The sequence below is a fragment of the Manis javanica genome, chromosome 7, assembly GCF_040802235.1.
Source record: "Manis javanica isolate MJ-LG chromosome 7, MJ_LKY, whole genome shotgun sequence".
Lineage (NCBI taxonomy): Eukaryota > Metazoa > Chordata > Mammalia > Pholidota > Manidae > Manis > Manis javanica.
In genome coordinates, this window is record NC_133162.1 from 124107339 (window position 1) to 124132099 (window position 24761).

At 39.2% G+C, this 24761-nt stretch overlaps 1 protein-coding gene across 3 annotated transcripts in view; it reads left to right on the plus strand.

Moving 5' to 3' along the window:
• Positions 1-24761, plus strand: part of GPD2 (glycerol-3-phosphate dehydrogenase 2) — a 124840-nt gene that overhangs the window by 17685 nt on the left and 82394 nt on the right. For 2 of the 3 annotated variants that reach the window (XM_017652905.3, XM_017652904.3), the window contains exon 2: positions 11566-11675. In XM_017652905.3, the coding sequence (XP_017508394.1) occupies positions 11574-11675 (102 nt within the window). In that variant the 5' untranslated portion in view covers positions 11566-11573. Of the gene's footprint in view, positions 1-11565; positions 11676-21348; positions 21371-24761 lie in introns of those variants that run through there. The other variant, XM_036996026.2, reaches the window with a different exon arrangement.

The following is a 24761-nucleotide window of genomic DNA, read 5'->3' on the forward strand; positions in this document are numbered from 1 at the left end:
TTAACATATCTAAGATGATAGAGAATATATGTTAATTTTGGTTTTAAAATGCATTTGAAATGGAAAGCAAGTTCACTTGCATGAACTATATAGTTCTTTATAATTTTTAATAGCGATTCCATGGAAAGCAAATACAATAGAAATAATTCTATTTTGAATTAAACTGTGATCATTTGCATTTAATGAGTATAAATCTATTATTAGCTGAGATGGGCTTCATTGATTTCTTGGAATTCTATGGTGAACTTCATGAAAATAAGGGAAAGGGTCAAATTTGTGACTATTTTACTAGTGTGTATTCTAGAAATGGCAGAGAACATAAATGCATAATATGGAAGTTGCCTTGGAAACACTATTTTTTGATAAATAGTCCTACATACTAAACGATGACTAGAGTCTGAGCATGTATGCCTGTGTTCCTCTAGGACCCTCCTCCCTTTCTATGTTTTCATTTTTGGGTACTTTGTAAAATAAATGCTTTAATTGGTTATGGCTTTGCATGTTAAATTAAAAAACAAAAATAGCACACCAAATAGATTCATGTAATAATGTTTCAGACAATTTTTTTTATAAACACAAAAGACTTTTTTTTTATTAAGGTATCTTTGATATACCATCTTATGCTGAAGTTTCACATGAGCAACATTGTGGTTACTACAGTCCCCCCTATTATCAAGTCCCCACCACATACCCCATTACAGTCACTGTCCATCAGCATAATAAGGTGCTATAGAGTCACTACTTGTCTTCTCTGTGCTATACTTCCTTCCCCGTGACCCCCCTATATTATGTGCGCTAATCATAATCATAATGCCCCTTAATCCCCTTATACCTTCCTCCCCACCTACCCTCGCCAACCCTTTCCCTCTGGTAACTGCTAGTCCCTTCTTGGAGTCTGTGAGTCTGCTGCTGTTTTGTTCCTTCAGTTTTGGTTTGTTGTTATACTCCACAGATGAGGGAAATCATTTGGCACTTGTCTTTCTCCACCTGGCTTATTTCATTGAGCATAATGCCCTCTAGCTCCATCCATGTTGTTGCAAATGGTAGGATTTGTTTTCTTCTTAGAGCTGAATGATATTCCATTGTGTATATGTATCACATCTTCTTTATCCATTCACTACTGATAGACACTTAGGTTGCTGCCATGTCTTGGCACTTGTAAATAGAGCTGCCATTACACATAGGGGTGCATATGTCTTTTCAAATCTGTGATCCTCACAACAGAGACTTTTAACTGGCTCCTTTTAAATAGTTGTTGACCTTATTTGCTCCTCTTCTTTTTGTCTCTTTTGCTTACATTTCTCAAACTCTGATCAGAAACTCTGGAAGCAAGTCAGCCCTTCTTTGTGTCAACCACTTCCCGCAGGCTTCCAGGCTCCTGCCCTCCTTTGGGCCTGCGGAGTGGTCTTGGGCTAACCCCTTTCTCAGTCATCTGCACGTAAAAGGTTCTAACTGACTTAAAGGTGCCCCAGAGAGAGAATGGGAAGTTTTTCCAAGGTATTTTTTCTGGGTTGAAGCTATGAGAACCAATATAAACACACAGTCTGCCTTCTTTCACTTTCTCTTTGTTTCCTGATTTTGTTTCTCCTTTATCTGTTAAGATACTTTCCCTTTGTTAACATTCCCCACCCCCCCCTCCGCCGTTTGGGTTGGCCCCTTCTGGCATGAGATTTCCTGGGGAAACTGATTGGAAATAGAAGATGCCCTTCCCTAAAGCAGTCAGATATTCTTATGGGGTGTGAAAAGACAGGGGCAAAGCTGGGCCAGCAACGTGTGATTATGTTGCTTAGCTTCCTCATCAGCCACAGTTTTGGACATCCAGAATCTGAGGATTCATTATATTTCTAACTTCTCTGATAACTTTTATTTGGTGCTTTCATGTCTTATTTTACTAAGTAAGAAGAATGCTTTTCTAAATGATATCAGAAACACCTTTTTGTTTGTGCTTTGATATCCTGCTCGGTGAATGCATTTTTTTGCAACTCTAGGTTGTTTGTTATTGTTGTGTTGTAGATTAAAAAAAAAACACAGTTTCCAACTTAAAAAGGAAATCCATGATCATATCTGGGCAGATAGAGAATACATATTAATTTTGGTTTTAAAATGAATTTGAACTGGAAAACAAGTTCACTTGCATTAACTATATAGTTCTTTATGATTTTTAATAGCGATTCCATGAAAAGCAGATAGAATAGAAATCATTCCATTATGAATTAAACTGATCATTCACATTTAATGAGTATAAATCTATTATTAGCTGAGATGGGCTTCACTGATTTCTTGGAATTCTATGGTGAACATCATGAAAAAAATACATGTATAAAAGAGAAGAAGGGCTAGGGATGACAGTGACTGAAGGATAAAAGTGTCTGCTGTTTTCTCAGGACTTGATACATTCACTTATTTCCATTGGCATAATCTTTTGTGGATAACCCTTAGGTTCATTTCCCCTCCAGAGTTGGCCGAAATCCTTTTTTAAAGTGTTTAAAGCCACCAAAAGGGTAATTCATTCTCAAGTTACAGACTAGAACTCTTCTCTGTTTCTAGAGAACAGGCTGATGGCACTCTGATGTTGACTGTTTTGTTCATTTATGTCCGACAGCTTTCAAAAAGCATGCCCGAGGGCTCTCTCTGTGTTTCTGTGGGGATCACATGTCACCATGTAAGATGTATGTGTTTGGAAGTGACTCTCTGCTGGGCTGGGAGGATGCGTTTGCTAGCAGAGTGCTGGTATTATTCCCCCTGTAAGGTCAGCCTTGAAGAAAGAGAAGGTAGTACGTGGTGAGCTTTGATTGTTACTTGACTATATCAGCACTTTATCCACATATGCTCGGTTTGTCTGGACTTTTGCTTTCTTAGAGGGAAGTATACAGAATATTTGATAGTACATCAGTTAGAAAAATAAAGGGCTTGTCTTGTTGAAACATGTCTAGTTTACAGCAACCCAGAAATCTTGACTTTCATGGTTAAAACTGGGCTGATTAATGGGAAGGTGCTTTCAAACTCACTCCCTCTTCCATTTTGCTGTGGACTTGCTGCCAAGTTCCATGAGTATGGACTGGTTGGGCAGTACTTCTTCTGATGAAGTCCTGCACCCTTATTTTGTAAGATTCATGCACCCTTCTCCCGTAAGTCACTGAATTTGTGTGCAGGTGGACCTTGAGTCCTGGCCCTGTAGGTTGTGCCTTCTGTGGGTTTGGCGGAATGTCTTGACTGAAAATAGATGAGGGGGCAGTTTCCCATGCACAGTTACAAGGTACACAATGGCACCCAGCTACAAGACTGCACAACTGAAGTGTAAGGAGCTTCTTGCTCCCTTTGGGCCTGCATATGCTTAGGTAAAGGGTTTGTGCAGTAGCATAGGCTACATTTAGGTTATGTCCTGGGGGTTTTAGTTTATGTTTTAAAGGCCTTGTTCATCCGGGTTTCCCAGGGTGGGAAAAGGGCATGGAATACCTTATGTTTTTTTAGAGAACACAGGTCTCAAGGGCTGCAGGGTTTGTGGTTGAAGTTACTCTATTAAAAATTATCTTCTTATGTCAAAGAAATAATCAATCCTCCCATGTTTTCTTCCACCTGCTACCTCTATAGCTTTTCTTCTTCCTTTCTAATTACAACCCTTAAATAGAATTCGTGCCTCATATCGAATTTACCAAGTATCATAATTCCTCCAAGTGGTAAAGATACCTCAAGACAAATGCTGGGCATAGAAGCCACAGGACATAAATCTGCAAAGAAGTAAAAAGCTAACCTTTTCAAACAATATGGCTTCTCTCTCACTTACCAACTTTACATTTCCCTGTATGGCCCGGAAGATGACTGGTTAGCCAGAGACGGGTAAGATTCCTCAAGGGAGGAACAACCTAAGACAGGCACAGTCGCAGGGGGGCCATCAGGTGAGAAATTGGGGATCAACAGTGGTGAGGCTTAGAACCTCACTCCCCCTGTTTTGAGAGAAATCTAATGCATCCGTGGATGTTTTATTGCCCTTGTCTAGCTCGGATTAGCACATAGTCTACAGGCACACACATGATCATCTACAGTTGCTCTCTTACAACACTAAACTATGTTTTCTACCTTTATCTTGCATCTACCTACCACTTCAGCATTTTATTAAAAATAATAATAATAATAATAATAAAGGGAGAAATGTGGGATCCACATACAAATCAAGTATAAAAATCAAACGAATATTCATATTTGACCTGAATGTTTATAGTTCATAATGTGTGATCAAAACCGAAAGTTTCTGTGATGAATGCCCTTCTACTGTTCACCATGTAAGAACTTATTCATTATGTAAGAACTTGTTCACCATGTAAGAACTTGTTCGTTATGCTTCAGAAGATGACGAGAATTAGGCTTGGGGTGGATTAATGATTGTGCATTGAGCATTGACTCCCCTGTACAGAATTTTATTCTTGTTAACAACCATTTGATCAATAAATATGAGAGATGCCCTCTCAAAAAAAAAAAAAATCTTCGAGCTCTATTTCCTACTGGCCCACACTCATCCCTCTTGTAAGGGGTGGGGAGAAATTTGCTTACTTCTGTGCTGGCATAAAACTCAAAACCCTGAGAAGTCCCAATTTTTCTTAAATTAATGGAGAACATAGAGATTGGAAAGGAAGTTGCTATTTCTATGCAGGAAGCCAGAGGAGAGTTTTTGTAAAAGTGAAGAGACCTAGGACTCCTTGCATAGAGGAGTGATAACTCATTTGGATGGATTTTATTTATGTTAAATTAAGAGAGAAGCTCAGACTGTAAGACAGGAAGAAGAGCTTGAGTATTTGGAGAATTCAGTGGTCAGGAAATATGCTCTTGTTCTGGAATAAATTTACTTGTGGGTGGTTGCTGAGGGAACCCTCAGCCTTTTTCAATGGATAGTTATTCTTGTTTTTAAGTCTAAAATATGTGGTTAAATTATTCAAATGCATGAGTTAGCTGGGAGAGTAGCTTTACTTCTGAATGGGAGGAGGCAGAAGTGGTGGGAGCTCAGGGACTCTTTGAAGAAAGATCTGAGCAGTTGTTCTCACTGTTGAAGTCTCTCTTTCTATAATGGGAGACCTAAAAGAATTCAGCTGAGCTAGAGGAGTTGCGGGGTTAGCCGGAGTGTGGGTCGGCAAACCTTGAGAAATGGCAAACCCGGTTTTTGTTTGCTCGCAGTAAATACATTTTATTGTGCAGCAGTTACATTTGACAGTTCCAGGCAGAAGATTCCCAAATCATCTTAGCTCTGATTACTCATGTAAGTTTGAGATCTCAGATTGCTTTAATTGCCAACTGAGCTCTTCTCCCTTAAACATGGTCCTCTTTCTAAGTGCTCATGTTGTAATACTGGAGCCAGTCCCCAGCTATCGCAGCTACAGCCTCTTACGGGTTGTCCCTCTTCCTGGTGCCTTCTGTAACTGGTTATCAGGTCCTCTCTGGCCTCTCAGAGTACTTACTGTCTTTAGAGGTTTCTACAAAATGTCAGTCTCTGTGTTTGCATTTTCAGTGTTATCTCAAACTAGGCTCTCCTCCTCACGTGGGGACTCTTTCATTGCCCTTCAGTTGGTCTTTGTTTTCATCGTAAACTTCAATGCAAAAGCCTACTTGAATACTCCTCATAACTCATGGGATAAAGCATTTTGCTTCTTTCATCTGCAGCCTCAACTCCCCATTGCCACCAGAAGATCATGCAAGTATCTTATTTCACATACACAGAGTCTTTTTTTAAATCTCTTGCTCTGGACTTCTTTTTAAACTTCGTTTCCAACAGAACATCATCTCCAGCCAAACCAGATAACTACTTGTCTGCTTCCCCCACATTACTGTGATGTTCTTCTTTCTCCTCCCGATCTCTCTCTATCCAGTCCTGCCCCTCCTAACTCCCCTACAAGTGCTTTTCTTTCTTCAAGACCCTTATCAAGTATCCTGTCTTTTTTGAAGCCTTCCTTAATTCTTTCAGTCAGAGCCAATCTCTTGTTTCATTGCAATGACACAGCACCTTACTTTCTTACCCATCACAGTATACATGCTAATATATATGTATGTATGTGTTTTCCCTCTTTATCTGCTTTACCTGTCATTACCATGTATTTAGAGCATACAAGATGAGTTGAAGCATGAGTTCACTGTGACATCTTGACTGGATATTCTACTGTTTTTTTTTTCAATTTGATACTGTGTTGGTTCTGGAAATAATGTAATTTAAAAACTTCTCTATTTAGACATCCTCCCAGCCTTCCAGTCATTTTGAGGGACTCCAAATCACAGAAATTCAGGTGAAATTTAGTCACTGTCAGTATTGTGGTTCTATTCTTTCTTTGAGGGCATCATAACTCAGTGCTTGAGTTAGAATAGAACAAAGGAGAAATAGTGTCCTAGCTTTACGCTATCCTGCCTACATCTTCCGGTTGATGAAAGTACCATTGGGTGGTGTTTTACCATCATCCCCACTTCTACTTCCAGCTACTCTCCTTTCTTCTGGCTATAATTTAAATGTTTCTTTTCTTACAGTTATATTGAGATATAATTAACATAACATTGTATTAGTTTAAGGTGTACAACATAATGATTTGGCAGTATTTATGTATTACAAAATAATTATCATAATAAGCTTAGTTAAATCCATCACTTCACATAGTTAAGTTCTTTTTTCTTTGATGAAAACTTTTAAGATTTGCTCTCTTAGCAACTTTCAAATATACAACACAGTGTTGTTAACTATAGGCGCCATGCTGTGTATTACAGTCCTGTAACTCATTTTGCCTGTAACTTACAGTCCTGAGAACTCATTTTCTTCTAACTAGAAGTTTGTACCTTTTGACTACCTTCATCTGTTTCCCTTGCCTCCCTCACTCTCTGCCTCTGTTCTCTGTTTCTATGAGTTAGTGTTGTTTAGATTCTAATATAAGCGAGATCATACACTATTTGTCTGATTTATCTCAGTTATCCTAATACTCTCAAGGTCCATCCATGTTTCTGCAAATGGCAGGGTTTCATTCTTTTTTATGGCCAAATAATATAATATTGCACTGTGTGTGTGTGTGTGTGTGTGTGTGTGTGTGTGTGTGTGTATACAATTTACTTTATACATTCATCCATCAGTGGACACTTAAGTTGTTTCCATATCTTGACTATTGTAACTAATGCTGCAATGAACATGAGGGTGCATGTATCTTTTTGAGTTAGTGTTTTCATTTTCTTCAGATGAATACCCAGAACTGTAATTGCTGCATCATATGGTAGTTCTATTTTAAACTTTATGCGGAAACTCCATATTGTTTTCCATGTGTATAGACCAATTCACATTCCCACAAATAGTGAACAAGGGTTCCCTTTTTTCCACATGTTCACCAGCAGTTGTCCTCTCTTCTCTTTGTGTGGGAGGTGATATCTCATTGTGATTTTTTTTTTACATTTTCCTGAGGATCAGGAATGTTGTGCACCTTTTTGCCTACCTGCTGGACATTTGTATCTCTTTGGAAAAATGTCAGTTGAGTCCCTCTGCCCATTTTTCAAATTGCCGTTTTTTTTTTGCTATTGAGCTATAAGAGTTCTTCATATATTATATATCTGAATATTAACTCCTTATCAGATGGTTTGCAAATATTTTCTCTCATTCTGTTGGTTGCCTTTTCATTTTGTTGATGGTTTCTTTTGCTGTCTAGGAGCTCTTTAGTTTGATGTAGTTCTTCTTGTTTATTTTTCTTTTGTTGCCTTTGCTTTTAGTGTGAAATCCAAAAAATTATCACCAAGACCAGTGTCAAGGATCTTATCCCCTTTGTTTTCTTCTAGGAGTTTTATGGTTTCAGGTCTTACATTTGTTTTTAATTCATTTTGAATTTACTTTTGTGTATGGTGTAAAATAGTGGTCTAGTCTCATTCTTTTGCATGTAGCTGTCCAGTTTTCCCAACACCATTTATTGAAGAGACTTTCTCCATTGTATATTATTGTCACCTTTGTTGAAAATTAATCAAACATATATGGCTGGACTTATTTCTGGGCTCTGTATTCTGCTCCATGTTTTATATGTCTGCTTTTATGCCAATACCATTCTGTTTTAATTAACATAGCTTTGTAAGATAGCTTGAAATCAGGAATTGTGATGTCTCCAGCTTTGTTCTTCTTTCTCATGATTGCTTTGGCTATTCAGGGTCTTTCATCTATTAGACTATTAATAACATTCAGTATTGCACAGGTAGGTATAAGATGGAGTTACAAGACAGACTAATATATAATCCTCGAAATTGATAGTAAACCCTTTGAGGGCAGTTGATAAACTCACAGGTATATTTAGTTGAGTATCTTTTTATTTAGGTTTTTATTTTTAGTTGGGCTGGTTCTCTTTGCAAGTAGTAGACCACTGGCACTGGTCTGTGAAAATGCAGGAGCTAGTTCTGAGCCAATGTATATGTGACTTAATTCATAGCCTATTAAACATGGACATCAGGCTGTGATAACTAAGCTAATTTTATTTTTTGCATGATTTTTTCTTACCTCTGGTCTTTTCTTTTCTACCTCTGGTCTTTTCACACTTTTAAATTAAAAAGGTAAAGATTTATTGATATTTTTGTTCCCCTTCTTTGCTAACTTCCTGACTGCAGCTTTTGCTTTGAAGGGAAACAACCTTTTCTTCTTCATAATTACTTTGAAAACTTTCCTTCTTATAGTAAAATGTAAATGGGTACAAGTAGTCCACAGCATATGGTTTATATTTATCTGTTTTAAATTTCTTTCTTTAGATGTTAAACAAAGTAATTACATTGCCTGGCAGAGGGGTACTAGTAGATATTTGTCAGAGGCTTCTTCCTTGCCTCCGAGGGACCCTAATGCCAAAGGACTGGACACTTTGGGCGAGTGCTTGAGAACAGAACCTTCTTTTGGGAGTAACAGCAAAATATGGTGTGACTCTTGGGGAGAAGTTGCCTTGTGAGCAAAGGCAGGGGAGAACCCCCAGTGGTTAACGTAGACTAAGCTGTGGTTTTGTCACTTACTAGGGAGTGATCTTGGGCAAATCCCCTACTCCTACTGAACTGCAGCTGCCTCTTTTATGAAATTAGGGTGTTGTGAGGGTGATATGAGCTGATGTATGTATGTAGAGAATTAAAAGGATGGTACCTAATACCTAGCACATGCTCAATAAATGTCAACAACTGTCATTATAACATTAATAAAAATTACCATAATCATCACTAGCATCTTAGGAGAGCCAGGTGAAATTGAGTCTGTGCTTTTGTTTTTGAATTACCTGTAAGAGTGTTTTATTCATTCCAACTAGCCAGATGAAATGGATGGATTTGATCACAATAGAAATAATGATCTCTCAAGCATAGGTTATTTTATGAAATTACTGAAAAAAGAAACTATTGATTATAGTCAACATTATTGGTAATGCCACAAAATAATATATTAACGCAGTTTTTCATTAGTGTTAGTGGCTCATTGAGAAACCCTTTGCAAGTTTTGGTTTCAGACAAATCAAAGTGAAGCAGTATAATAAGGTGAGCAGGGACCTAATACAATTGGAAAATCTAGCTCTAGATTTAACTGGCTGAATGAACACCTCTGTTGAGTCATTTTCATTGACTATGTTATAGAGCATCCCTCTTTGGATGTGTTGGGGTGTGGTAACTTTTATGAGGTTATCAATGACATTATCAACACAGAAACAATGATACTGAGCTAAAGTCAGCTACAAAACTCACATCTAAGGGAGCACCAGACCGCTGTCTGCATGGGGAGTGCACACACATTGTTTAGGTAACTAGTACTGGGTTTGTGTTCTCTGTCCCTAATCGTCAGGGGAACCCAGTTAGTCTGGAGATGGCGTGCTGTCTCTCGCCTGCTAGGGTTTCTATTGTTGTGTGGTAGGCACCCACCTGACCATTGGTAGCAGTGCCGGGGATGGTGATGGTGCACTGTGACAGATGGATGCTTTCCAAGTTGGCTAAGGTGTGGTTTTTACTATCAGAGCAACCTTGGACATAAGGTTTTGCTTAACATTGACTGAATAATGAATGGAGGCCCCACGTCAGCCTGTACCAATCGTTTTGCATCGCTTGGGTGAGGGGATGGTTGATGTAGAGAAGGGCCAGTAAAGAAGGGACCTCCAGCAGCAGAGAAACATATACACGGGAAATATTTTTCTGGTGAGAATTTTAATAAAAATGATGAGTCATGGAATTTATTAGTTGTCGAAAGGAATGAGATCAGAGGAAAAATAAAATTTTAAGATATGCCAACTTTTATTTTAGTACATAATTGATAGCATTCCAAATCATAGTTACCAACTGCACTGAAAGTCTTTGATTTAGGATAGTTATGCTAATAGATTCTGTCCATCCAACATGGACCCAGACATTGAAATTGTATCATAATTTACATGGGGTACTATTTGTTCTTTACTATCCTAGGTTAAATCTGACTTCATATTAAAAACTTTGAGTCATGGGATGTCTGTACAGTACAAGGTGTGTTGCCTAGACAGGTCAGACCTCCATCTGCTCAGGAAAATAGGGTAGTGGCTTTCCTTTAAGACGTTGGTATGCCAGCTGCTATTGCCAATGAATGTTTTAGGCAGGTCAGATTGCTCAATATCACCTCTAGGTTAGAATTTCTGTTTTAGATGATCACACAGTTTTTCTTTTTTTATTTAGCAGAATAAAAGCGGACAAGAGTTTTTTTTTGGTGAAATTTTCCATTTTATGCTTTTTTCGACTTCTGAAAAAGTTAAAGAATATTTAAGTCTAGTAGTAGAAATATATATATATTTTTTTTAAATGAGAAGAAAGAAAGTCAAGAGCTAACACAATGCAAACTTTGTTTACAAATATACAGTGAGCATGAAAGAGAGCTTGATCTGGATGGTGCTTACCCCTTACAGCGTGGTGTCTTGCAACTCTGGCTAAAAGAGCACTTTTCTTTTTAAATTCCCTTAATTAAAGGGCTTAATAGTGATAAATCTGTCATTTCATGAAAGGATCAAGAACGGCATGGTTTCCTTTGACTTTTCATCTGTAAAGTATAGACTTTTTAGGGATAGAAATGCAAATGTTGGCTCTTGGCTCTATGAGAACTTCGTTAGGAAAGGTTAAACTCCGAAAGGGGATTGTACTGCAATTTGGAGTTAAACACTCGCTAAAGAACTTGCAGCAGTCCTGAGGTTCGTTGTCATGTGGAGAGACAGAAGCCTTCTACCAGGTCTCCTTGTGGAGGGGATTAGCAGTTGATCCAATCTGCAAGCGTGCAGTTTCGTCCGATACACAATCACATTTCTTTTTGCAGTTCTCTTGACTTTGTTTATACTGTTAAGAATCCTCATTTGCCTCTTAATTTGCTTTTCTTTAATTCCCGCTGGAAAGTAACTTTTCCATGGTCAATTCCCTCCTCTAGATTTTTTGTGATTTGTTTTTGAGTTGCTGTATACAAATCGACATGTTAGTAACTTCCTTATTTTATGTTTTGTTTTCTAGTTTAACGTAGTTTCGTAATCGACAGAGGCTCTTTTTATTATGAGGGTTGCTGTGTGATAAAAATCCCAATTAACTTCTTTGTGTTTCCTTTTTTTCCCTCCGTAGGCTAAGAAATGGCATTTCAAAAGGCAGTGAAAGGGACTGTTCTTGTTGGAGGAGGTGCTCTTGCGACTGTCCTAGGCCTCTCTCAATTTGCTCATTATCGAAGGAAGCAAGTAAGTAAACATGTATTGATTAGAATATGAAACTTCAGTCTGTTGAAGAACCGTATATGGGGCGTGTGTATGCTAATGGCTTTCTTGAGAAATACTGGCTCAGCTTGAGCTGAAAGATCCTAATTTAGAATCCTACCTGAAGGATCTCCGAGGATGGTATCTATTTCATTTTTTGAAAAGTAAATTTTTTTTTTTTATCAGAAAGCATTATGTTATTTAGCTGCTGTTTTGGCTTTTTGGTTTTAAAAAGCTGCTTCATTTCTGAGTGCCAGGGTTTGTTCGTCCAGACTTCCCTTGTCTAATCCATCCAGATGTCTGGATGGAAGTTATCCAGGTTCCTGCCAGAAGTTTGTCTTATTTGAAGACAGGGAGCTGAGAAAGGAAATGGAAAAAAGCCTAAACAAAAGGCTCCACCGCCAACCTTAGTTTTATTTCTGAAAGGTTTAGTTACTTACCTGGTATCACTGTATATTGGGGGGGTTTTTCAGTGGGAGAAAGCCATGGAAATGAGATTGGTATGAAGTTTCCTGATGATTTAAAGTCTCAGTTGATTTTCATTTTATTTTTTCTCCTTTGCACAACTGTGCCTTCCTATTGTTCAGATTGATGGCAGGAAATAGCTGGTGAATGGTTTTGTTCTTTTCAGGCTTGAGATGTTGGTAGCCACATCGGTAGTTAGTGGTATTGTCTCCTGCTCCCCTTCCCCATGTGGTTCACGGCGTTTTGTGATACCAGTGGGATGGGGCATTCCCAAGTTCAGAGGCGAAGGTGAAGGAATTTGGCAAACCATTGGTAGCTGGGCTGTCTATGCACTATTCCTTTTGTACAGCACTGTGAGAACCTTTAGGCTGTGGGTTGCCTTGTGCTTCCTTCTGTGTCTTTGTGCTACAAAGGGGTAGAGTCAGCCGCATTGCTGGGAGTCGGCGTCCTGCATGGAAAATACTACTTTAGACAGACATATTAGGAAAAATCAGTTTGCTTGCTTATCACTTAAAAAAAAGAAAAGCTCATTTTTAGTACTTCCTTCTAAAGACAGACGGTTTGGAAGAGGTTGCATTCATCTTTTTCATTCTCAACGGTGAGCATTGAAATGCACTGACTTGCTACTGAAACTCACCCTCACCCACTGACCAGGCGTGATGCACTATTTCTTTTCAAATGTTCCCTTGGTTCCTTCAAAGTAAGTGTGAAAAGATGTTGTTTCTGCTGACGCTGTTTCAGAAGGGCAGTTCTGCTCGGGACATGGGCTTTAACAGATTAGATTACTTCCACCATCTTTCAGTGCTACCCGAAACGATACAGGGAAAATGCCAGTGCCAAAGGTCACAGTATCTCATAGGAGGAGCCGTTGCTAAATTTGTACCTGGTGTATGTCTTTAGCCACAGTAAGCATGTTCTGCTCCAGAGTTTATAACTTAACTTGATACCCAGGTAATACTGTTTCATATTTCTTTGATTTCCCTTTAAGCTCCCAGAAGGATAAACAGGCAGTGCTCCCTCCCATCAATCAAGTTAGTGGTGAGTTTTAGTCAGTAAAATCAAGACCCAAGAGGGTCTGTCCATTGCTGGGACATTCTTCTCCTTCCTCAGTTAGACATCCTGACCACCCTAATAGTCAAATGAAACATATACCAGAGGTTTCAAGTCATTTATAATTTTAATCTGACAAGTTCTTTTGAGAAAAATCACCATAGGCATATTCAATCAATGAGTTGCATCAGACGTGCATCCCAGTGTTCACATTCTTTTGTGGTGATTCCTGTCCCTTTAAGCCACCGTCATGAGAATATTTCCTGTAGCAGGTTGAGATATAGCCATAGGGATTGGCAGAAAGGAGAGGGGAGAGGAGACCAGCTCATTTGAGCCATTGACATACAATAACCACAGATCTCAGCTGTCCTTTCTCAGATAATATCTGCCAATCAGCCATTGTAGGAGGGAAAATTTCCCTGACTTCAGTAGTCCAGAAAAAATCTGCCCCTTGATAGCCATTATTAGGCTATATTTGGTAGAAGCCATAGCCTTAAATGTGACTCAGCATGTTCCATTTTCCACAGAGCAATGCTTAACGTTCTGGCTTGTGTTTTAATATTTTTTCCAGTTTTCAAAGACAACTCCAGCTGATGAACTATCCTCCTTTAAAAATAAATTGGTGTTGCAAGCCCAAGATGCTGCTGATGAGAAAGCTGCTGGCTTTGCATTCAGATATATTTGCTGGCGCTCCTGTGCTCGAGGCTCTGGCTCCTCAGGTCCCCTAGCCTGTGCTCATTTGATATTTGCAGTACAACTCTTCCTTCCTAAAATACAGGCAGGACTTGTATTCTAAATACAAGCGGGCTGATTGTATTTAGAAAATCTGTCAATTGTTAGAGCATGTTCGGTGACGGGATAATGCTCTAAGTGTTCCGTTGCCAGGTCAGCCTACAAACACCTTTCAAGTCTCTTCTCCAGTTAAATTAGCTGTATTTCCAAGGAAAAAAGTAGAAGAAAACGATTATATTTACTTTTTAAAATTAATTAAACAAAATGCAGTGAAATTGCATACCATGGGGTTCACTGACCTTTTCACTCAGTTGCTTCAGTAAAAGCTACTGTAGGTGAGGAAGTAGAAACGTTGTGGAGATTCTGGTATTTCTGGGGGCAGCTTAGAGGTTAGAGGTGACAGCAATGATTTTTCTTGTTTCATCTTACTTCACAGTATGGCTTTTCCTCATAGAAGCATATTATGAACATTTATATTTATTTTGTCTGTGGTGAATAGTGTCCACTATTGACCCAAGTGAAGCTCAGAGATTTTTTTCTTTTGAGGTAAATAAAGTCAGATGTAGAAGGGATGGGTCTTTCCAAGGAGAGAGGTATTATTATTATTAATGTTATTTTCTTCTGGAGTTTGGGCACCCTAGACCTTCGATTCTAGTGAGGAAGCTGATGAGGGAAAGGAGGTGAATGTTAATTGACTTTTTTGACTGTGTCCACCTGCAGGGAAGGATGCTTATGGCCACAAATGACCTCCACCTTCTAGACCTCATTCGGTGATGCATGTAGGAGTTTTTGAGTAGTTTGGAGGGGCTTCCTTTCATTTCATTTCCCCCCTGCTTTTATTTCCACACCCACAAGTAGATGACTAAGTTTCCACAAAGGCTTCTTGATTTTTTTCCTCTCCGCAGACAAGCCATATGCCAGGGAACAGGAGGCTAAGTAGTGGGATATTAACATCCTACCTTCTTAAATCCCACAGGGATGCAGCAGGCAAACACCTCTGCAGTGGTGTGCAGTTTCGAGAGTAAGGTCTTTGTCATTCACTGTTTATTATAGACTGTTTAATAGTGCATTTTTTATTGGAAGGGACGCAGAAGACAGCCAGTCTTCCTCTCAGGACAGGAAGCGCCTCTAGTGAACAGAAAGTGTCACTTCACGGCAGAGTGTCCTTTTTTAATCTTGAGCTGGAGGGAGAATGGCAAAGATGAAGTGGGGAGTTTAAATTGGAAGAGGGGTGCTCTGTGCTTTCAAAGCCAGTAAACCTTGTGGGGAGCTCAGGTGGAGACCATTAAAGCCAGGGCCGCCGAGGGTTCCTCATGTTGGGATGGGGAGGGGAGTGAAACAGGGGCAAAAATAGAGTGGGGGTGCAGATTTGACTGAGAGCTGCTCCAGGCTTTTGTCTTTTCATTATAGACCAAGGGCATTTTTTGAAAAAAAATTTTTTTTTTTACCTCCACTTGTACTTCATACCTTCTAGGTCCTAAGTGGAAACATTGGTGTTGTAGTGTGGGCTTCTTTTTTTAACCCCAGTGGTGTGGTTGATGTAACAGAGATGTGTGCAGGTCTGAGGGTGGACCCTGTCACGTAACACATGCTGGGTTTCTTCCTTCCATTACCCACTCTGAAGGTGTGGAGGGCTCTGTGAGCCAGCTCTGAGGTGAAGCCTGAGAACCACCGAGAACTTTCTGAAAGCCCGGATGTGGAAGCTTTTTTTCTCCTTTTCTGCACCTTACATAGACGAGAGTGGGCTTCAGAGTATGGAGATCAAGGACCCTTTTCAGGGTGAAGAGAGATCTTACTAGAACCAGGAACCTGAGAGGGTCTCATTGATTGGCCCCGCCCTCACGAGCAGCAGGACAGAAGGGATGACAATACGGTCTTTGGGGCAGTCTTTGCAGTCTGCTTGCATCCCACACCTAGCTTTACTGAGGAACTGAGAGACTTAAGGGCAGTTTTCTTAAATTCTCTGGGCCTGCCCTTCTCCATCTATCAGGTGGGGAGAGCAGCGGTTCTTCACTCTCAGGGCTGTCGAAGAGCAGCTGGGCCTGCCAGCGTTCCTGGGACCTAGTGAGCTTTCACAGAGTGCTCGTGCTGGCCAGACTCCTGGGTGGTATGGCTGGAAAGTGTGGTTGTGATGAGCAGGAAAGTTGCTCTTGTTACTGGAGGCCCTGCATTCAGGGGTCCCTTGTAAAGACTTTGAGATTAGTAGCAAAAATGTCTTCATCTGCGGTTGTGGGAGAATGGATAGAAAACAGGCACAACACACACCCTTCTGTTTCCTCTGTCTTGCTTCCTTATCTAAGGATGAGCCACTAACAAGGTGCACAACCCCCATTCTTGACTTAAGCTCTTTTCCTGTTGTATGTAACAAATTTATTGAAGTTCCCACTGTTTTTCTTTTTCTGTTTAGGCTTTTATGAGTTATGGCAGACTTATATGGCTGATAAGTGCCTAAAATGTTATGTTAATACAGTCTTTTTGATTTATTAATTAATATGTGGTACAAGGGGTTTGGAATTCTATGGTGAAACATTTTAAAAAACAATGTTTTAAAAAAAGTTCTTTTTCTTTCTTTTAAATCGAAATTTTCTTATGTCGTTTTAGCTTGAAGTGGAATTCAATTAAATTTACTATTTTCCCAAGTCAGTGATGTAGTAAATAGTTGTTAATGACAGGATCTTCATGCTATGTAAGAACACCCTGTCACTTTACAATTCACTGTACTTATAAGGGGTCTACTTATCACTATAGTTAACTCTGTTACTTGTGAAATAAGGGAGCATGAAAAAAATGATAGTGGTGTTGCATTAGGTGAGTTTAATTACAGATGAAGCTATATTACCTTTACTGATAGTGTCATCAAAACTTAGGAGGAAAAATATTTATGTTCTTGAAAGGCAAAGTGATGCATGGGTAATTAAAATCCATAGGAATTTTGAGAAATATAAAAAGATAAGATTAGAGAAGAAGCAAAAAATAGAATGATCATTTCTAGCCAGAGTAAGATCTCCTTTGGGGTTTATTTTAATGGACCCCCAAATGAACAGATATTTATCATCCTGACTGTGTTGTTCAGGTGTGACTGGATTTTGGTGAGCCTGCTGTTGTGCACAAGTTACAGAAGTTTTCAGAACTCCAGTTTCTTCATAAGGGAAGGATAATGTCATTCTAATTGCAGGCTCTTTCCCCCTGCTTATACTGTGCTAAGTCAGTATATGTAAGCCAATGACACAAAGCAGCTCTTTGGTGCTGTTATTTCTTTCCCTTCCCCTGATACAAGATGAAAATTAGAAATAGACTTAATAAAAGAGATATAACACCAGAGGCCTTTAAATAGCTGAGCTTCTGGTATAATGTGTATATTAACTGCCAAACAGAGAAAGTGGTAGAGGTTAGAGAAAACCTGAAGTTCCAATGTGTATCTATGGAAGAGAAGTCAACTTACAAGCCTAATGCCAAGGTGAGGATGTGGAACAACAAGAAATCTCAGTTTTTCATGGGAATGAAAAATGGTACAGCTACTGTATGAGGCAGTTGGTGGTGTTTTACAAAACTAAACATACTCTTACCATATGATCCGACAACCATGCTCACTGACATTTACCCAGAGGAGATGAAAACTTCTGTCTACACAAAAATGTGCATACGTATGTCTGCATATTCATAATTGGCAAAAGTTGCAAGCAACTAAGATGTCCTTCAGTCGGTGAATGGACAAAAGCCTGGAGCAGCTCTCAGACAAATGGAAGGTTATTCAGCACTAAAAAGAAGTGAGCTATCAAGTCATGAGTAGACATGGAGGAACCTTAGGTGCCTATCGCTAAAGGAAAGAAGCCGGTGTGAAAAGGCTACAGACTGTTTGATTTCAACTCTGTCACATTCTGTAAAAGGCATAACTATGGACACAGTAAAAAGATAGTGGTTGCCAGGCATTCGGGGAAGTGAAGGGTGAGTAGGCAGAGCAAGGAGACTGTTTAGAGCAGTGAAACTACTGTGGATGATGTTCTAAGGATAGATAGATACATGATATTATATGTGTGCCCACCCATAGAATTTACAGCACCAAGAATGAGCCCTTAAGTAAACTATTGACCTTAGGTGATTGTGATGTCTCAGGTCATTTCATCCTTGGTAAACACTGTGCCATTCTGGTGAGTGATGTTGATAAAAGCCATGCATGTGTAGGGACAGAAGATATATGAGAAATCTCTGATCTTCCTCTCAGTTTTGTTGGAAACCTATAACTGCCCTAAAAAACTAAAGTCTTTTAAATGAATAAGTAATACTTAAAATCATAAGCATAGCACCTAGAACCTGATGTCAACTAAGAAATTTGTAATGATGAAAACTCCACTTAAGCATCATGTTTCAGTAATATCTGTGGTTGAATATAACAATTTTTTCTGAACACCCTTAATGTCTTTTAAGAATTTAATCTCAATTATAAATATTCTTCTGGTTCCTAAGCCAAAAAATATCTGTGGGTTTGAAATTAGTCTAAGTCTTCTGGAGCACCGATGTAGCTGAAATTATCACGTGACGCGTTTGCTTTATGCTTGCCAGATTGCTTTTAACTTCATGAGTCAATTCAGGCTACCAGACTTGTTTGTTCTGTCTAAGTAAATAATCTTCCATCTCCAGAGGCATTTTTCATAGATTCATAAACAGCCTTTTTCTTAAAGAAAACTTACCAAGTGCTGTAACAGCAACTGTTCTTAAACAGTCTTCATTTTTGTGGATGTTAACGTTTAGGTGGGAACTGTAGTGTTAGATAGCACATGCAGGATGTATATTAAGGAAGAGAAAGGACTAGTGGTTGGATACTAAGCTTCTGGGTTCTGTCTGCCTGCTTGAAGAGCCGTCAGCATCAGCATGATGTCACATACAAAGGCAGAAATGTCTCTGCACCATGGTTTGATGGAGCTTCCACTTGATCTGTCCTTTTGAAGCTTTATATATGTAGATTTGTTTTTATGTAAGTGATAGGGCCTCATCCATCAGAGGAAGATTGTGGACTATGTATGGACTGTAGAGAGGGTAGGCAAGTTGTATCTCTTGGCTTGTAATGCTAAACATATCTCATAGTCGTGTATTCATTGTAGTAGGCTAATTGGTGTAATAAACAACCCCCACATCACAATGAAGGTTTATTTCTTGCTCATATTACAGTTTAATGAAGGTAGGTGGGGCAACTGTTTCTTGCAATAACTGAAGGACCTGTGTCTCTTCATTCTAATGGCTCTGCCATGTTGCAGGGCAATGGCACTGGATCATTTCCAGCCACTTGGAAAAGGGGATGAGAAATGAAATCCAGCAGTGTTCTCTGAAGAAGAGAAAAAGTTCTGTTAAGCATTCAGCTGTTACATCTGTGTCCTGACTTTAGTTTCTAATCCAGTTGACAAATGAGTGGTATTTCTTTTGATGAGCGTTTTATTGTTAGAGTTTATGCCAAAGATGGTAGCATTCACTTGCTCTGTAGTTTAGGACCCTGTGCATAGATTCCTGGAAGAACAGTTTTTTCCTAGAAACACAACGAAATATTTTGGGGCTATGTCTGATATCTAAAGTTGAAGAGGATTCTGAATACACTGTACTTTTGATAAGGCCAGTTTGAACTATTCTTAACTAGTCTATATGGTTAACCATTTTTTTCAGAGGCATGTTTCTTCAAAGCACTAACATTATGCAGGCAGCGCTGGAAATGTTCTTTGAAGAGCATCCTATCATCTTCCTTTTAATTTTGGTTTTTATTTAACACTTAGCTCCCAAAGTGGGCCATGGCAATGTCTTTGAGTTATAACTCACATCAGGCCTTCGAGGAGTTTGCGATGCTGTTTTATTGCTGGCATACCAGATCATCGAGGTTAACTGTGCTGCTATAGGTCACACAGTGAGTCAACGACTGAGCTATGATTAGCACTGACAGCTGGTGACCTTCTAGGCTGTTGCTAACTGAACAACATTGACATTCATTCTGATTTGACTTTGCATTTCATTTTCAACTATTTATTCATTTTAAGGCCTCTTTAAGAAACTTTTTGAGGGTTATTGTGGGATTGAGAAAACTTTCTGTAAGTGCTTTGGGAGAGTCCTTTAGCTCCCTTCACCCTTCTCCCCATCTTCAGCTTCATAGTTAAGTTATGTTTATGGTAGGAAGGCTTCCTCTAGGTAGAGCTTTGGCAAATTAAGAAGAAAACAGAAATTTTAAGATCAGTTAGTAATGTTCATTTTACTTCCTTTATTTTGCAATTTGTGATTTTTCAACAAACTCTGAGATCTAGTTATATTTATGAGTACAAACTAGAAAAGTTACAAAAATGTGCATAGTTGCTGAAATAATTCATGAGAATTGGAACGTGTACATCACAAATTTGGCCCAGAACTACTTTGAACTTATGGCTGAGATGTAGTCGACGGTCATCTGGATTGTAAAGTTTAGAATGCATCATTTGGCTCATTGGATCAGTGTTTATTTATCTGAGAGGGATGGAGCCAGAGCGAACCCTCTCCATCCACTTCCAGATGTATGTTGCAGGGAGGTTTTTGAGGAAAAGTGCTGTTTCATAGAATTCTGGGTGTCGTGGAAACTTGACTGCCCAGTGTGGCTGGCCACAGGTGAGAGATTCCCTAGGGTTTCTGATTTCACTGATGGCCATCAACATCCCCCTGCTTTGCTCATGCCAGAGAGGCTGGCAGATTGAGGGGTCCAGGTAACCCACACATACAGGCAAAGATAACTAGCAGAGCTGAGGACTTGGGGATTGTAATCAAACCCGGGATCAAATTCTGATTCTCTTAGTTACTTTCCCAAGGAATGACTGAGCTCACTTTCTTCAGTGGCCAAAGGATGCCTCCCTTCGGGTGTAATTGTGAGGTTTAAAGGCACGAACGTATTAGAGTGGGGCCAGCAGCAGCTGGGCCATATTATTTTGCCTCTTCTTCCCTGATCCGGGCTTCCTCTCCAGATCTTCTCATTCTCATCATGCTCTTGGAATTGAAGAACAACATCAAATTTAGACACCTCCAAACGTATCCTCTGTTTTTAAAATATTTATTTGAAAATCAGTAAAACATATCCCTCAAACCTGGGAGCTTGTCAGTTATAATATGAATTTATTGAAAGTAGATTTCAGACAAACAAATGGTTTTCCCTATTTTCCAGCTGTAAAGAAGTTTAATGGTTTAATGGTTTGGATATAGTATGGTCATTGTTAAAAGAGCTCCTCTGTGATTTCTCGAAGGAACCACAGCCACTCAAAGACTGGAAAGCGCCTTCAAGGTAAACAAGAGCTGTGACTTCAGCCACCCCAAAGGCTGGCCCTCATTTTGTTTTCTCTTTTCTGGTCCCCAGTGGAGATGACAGTTCAGCCATTAGCAACTCTTCCTCCAGAGTAATCACCAGTTTGCTCACATTGAGACATGTTGCTAACTGTCATGTAAGTACAAGGAAAAAACATCATTGTTTAGCATCACGAAGTGATTCAGGACGTGATTCATTAAAACATCTTAATATTCACAGTAAGGAGACGCCTTCTTGCTTTTTCTTTCCAGAAATGTACAAATATAGTTAGTCTTTTTTAGTGACAGCAAAACACACAGCAATTTCCCTTAAATCCAGCAGTTCCATTCTCAATATGTGATTGAATCACATGATATGGGAAAGAGTGAGAGCGATAGTTGCCGTATGAAGTGATTTGCATGAAACCCTACTTTATACTCCAATTATTACTGTACATGATTACAGGACAACTGGGTTGCTAATTGCCTGTGGTCTTTAAATATTCACTTCTTTCAGAAATAGACACTAATTATTAGATCTTGTTTTCGATCTCACCCGAAGTTGCAAATGCCTAGGATTTTTTTTTTTTAATTTGCAAGTCTAATGGTGCACTGACAGTAAAACTGATCTCGTTTTGAACCTTGCTCTGTTCTTTAGAATGTAAACTCTTGAAGATTATGAACTTGGTTTTCAGTTCTGTGTAGGTGTTCATAGGTGCCCATCTCTTGACAAAAGCTATGCGTTTGCTATCAGAATGCTAGAGGAATTTTATTTATATTTTAATGTAGATGAAAATATGCTTCCAAGTTGACAAAAACCTTACTCTTTAATTCAATAAAATTATTTTAATTCATAATTAAATGAACCAGAAATAACGTCTGTCATATGAAATATGAGATATACCCCTAATTCTACCAAGATTAGAATTTTTTTTGTCTGGGGGCTGTGTTTGGAATTGTGCAAGCAAAAAGCAGCTTGCTTTGTGTCTTGGCCTCTCCTTTCTTCTGGCTTCAGTGGCTGAATTGGGTATTTGATCCTAGATCTGGTAGTGTAGGCTTGTCTGTAGACCAGGGTTGGCACACTTAATGCCTACAGGAGCCAGACTGGTGAGATACAAGTGTGAAGCTAGTGAGCTGGAACCATGGGCTGAAGAGCACACACATCCTGCTCAGGGCAGCGGCTGGTGTCCCATTGCAGCAGATTCATCTCAGATAGAAATCCTGATTTTTATGTGAAATATAACAATTGTGAAATATTGGATGTGTCATTCATGTTTTTAAGAGAGTAATGTGCTGACCGAAGAAGAGATGTCAGTATGACTTCTGGTTTTAGCAAATGCCATCCCTACTTCCTTTCCAGGTATCCTCACCCCCCGCCCAATGCCTAGTCGTTTTTCTCGACCTGATGCAGCTACAATTTCCAGGAAACCTCCCCAGGTCTGGCTTAGGGGTGCCTCCTGTGATTCTTGTCATCTCAACTCTATCTTAAATCCTCCCATTAAGCAATGTTATAATTACCTCTTTTCCTGCTTTTTTTGTCCCCCTCTTGGTGGACTCCGTGAGGGGCTATCATATCGAGTGGATGAATGAGAGATGGTGGTGAGGTGTCTTCTAAGGACACAGGAGAGCCTTGGTCTCTCAGGTGACGTGGGGCATGTTGCCATTCCAAGGCTTTTCCCAGAACCTCTGGATCAGTCCTCTAGGGGAGCTTGTCTCCCAGATTCCTGTTTAATGAGCTGCCTTAAGAGGAGGAGCATGAAGAAGGAGCAGTCTGGGAGGATGTGGAGCACAAAGGCCTCTTTTCTCAAAGCGTGCTGTTGCCTACCACTGCTGTTCTATTCCTGCTGCTTGTCTCTTCTTTATTTCCTTTCAGTCAACATATTCTAGGGAAGGTAGAGTGCAGATGTGTTTTTGTGACTCAAAACCATATGAAGCCCAAATGAGTCTTTCTCTTGTCATAATTAGAAGTAGGGCCTTAGGCTGTGTTTACTGCCTCTAAAATAAACTTGCTGCTTAGCTTCTCAGCTGCAACACTTTCCAGCTTTTATGAAAAAAATAAACAAAAATAAAATGTTATTTAAAATGTAGTGTTAGAAATTAAATAAATTACCCTCAATAGTGTTGTCTATTTTTTAAAAAAATTTTGGAAGAACTGTGCAGGAAACCCTCCACAACAAAACCGTACCCAAAACAAAAACTTTCTGCCTTTGGCAGCTGGTGAGAGCTCAGCCTATTATAACCATTAAGTCTGTTATTTTTCCCTCAAATTATATGCAGAGTCGATATGGTGTAGCAATAGAAAACTTAGTTTCTCCTGCCACGCTGTGTAGGTTGAAGTCCTTGCTCTCTTCTGTACTATCTGTGGAATCATAGGCTAATTGCTAAACTTTCCTGTGTCTCAGTTACATCTTCTGTAAAAAGGAGATGATAATAGTACCTAACTCATAGTGTTATTGTGAAGATTAAATAAATAGGAAAAAATAAAATCTTTATAATAGTGCTTGGCACTTTAATACCATATACATAATTGCCTTATTTTTTTCAAGTCAAGTTTATTGAGGTATAATTGAGGGTATCCTTTACATGCAATATAATACACCCTTTATATTTACAGTTCTGTTAGTTTGGATAGGTTCATAGTCATGTGACCACCACCACACTCAGGATAAAGAACATTTCTATCCTCTTCAAAAGTTCTCTCATGCTCTTTGTAGTCAGTGTTTTCCTCCTCCCATCTCCAGAGTCTGACAATCCTTGACCTGTTTTCTGACCCTATACTATAAACAGAATCATTTCCTCTATGGACTTCTGGGTCTGGTTTCTTTCCCTTAGCACCAGGATTGGCACATTTTCTATGAAGGGCCAGGTAGTGCAAGTTTTAGGCTTGCAGGCCATACAATCTCTTTTGCAACTATTCACTCTGTTATTGCTGTCATGGACTGTAGGTGAATGACTGGCTGTGGCATGTTCCAGAAAAACTTCATTTATTAAATCAGGTGGCAGCCAGATTGGGGTGGAAAATCATAATTTGCTGACCCTTAACTTAGCATAATGCACTTGAGATTCATTCATGTTATTGCATCTAGCAGTGGTTTGTTCTTTCTACCCCTAATTATTATTCCATTGCATAACTGTACTAGTTTGTTTAGTCATTCACCAGTGATAGATGAAGTCACTGTAAACATTTGTCTGCAGGTCTTCATGTGAACACAGGTTTTGATTTCTCTTAAGTAATTACCTGGGGAAGGATTGCTGGGTTGTATGGTTAGTGTATGTTTACCTTTATAAGAAACTCTCAAATTGTTTTCCAAAATGGCTGTATCATTTTGCATTTCCACCGAATGGACAAGAAGAGTTCCACTGGTGTTGTATTCTCACCAGCACTTGGTATTGTCCATTTTTTTGTTATGCTTAAGCTAGTCTAAAAAGACTGAAGAATCTTAGAAACTAGAGTAAAGACAGTTACCTTTAACCTAAATTAAGTTGGAAACTCCTAAAGGCTTTTACACAAAGAAATGACATGATTTAAGTTTTGAAATAATTACCCCA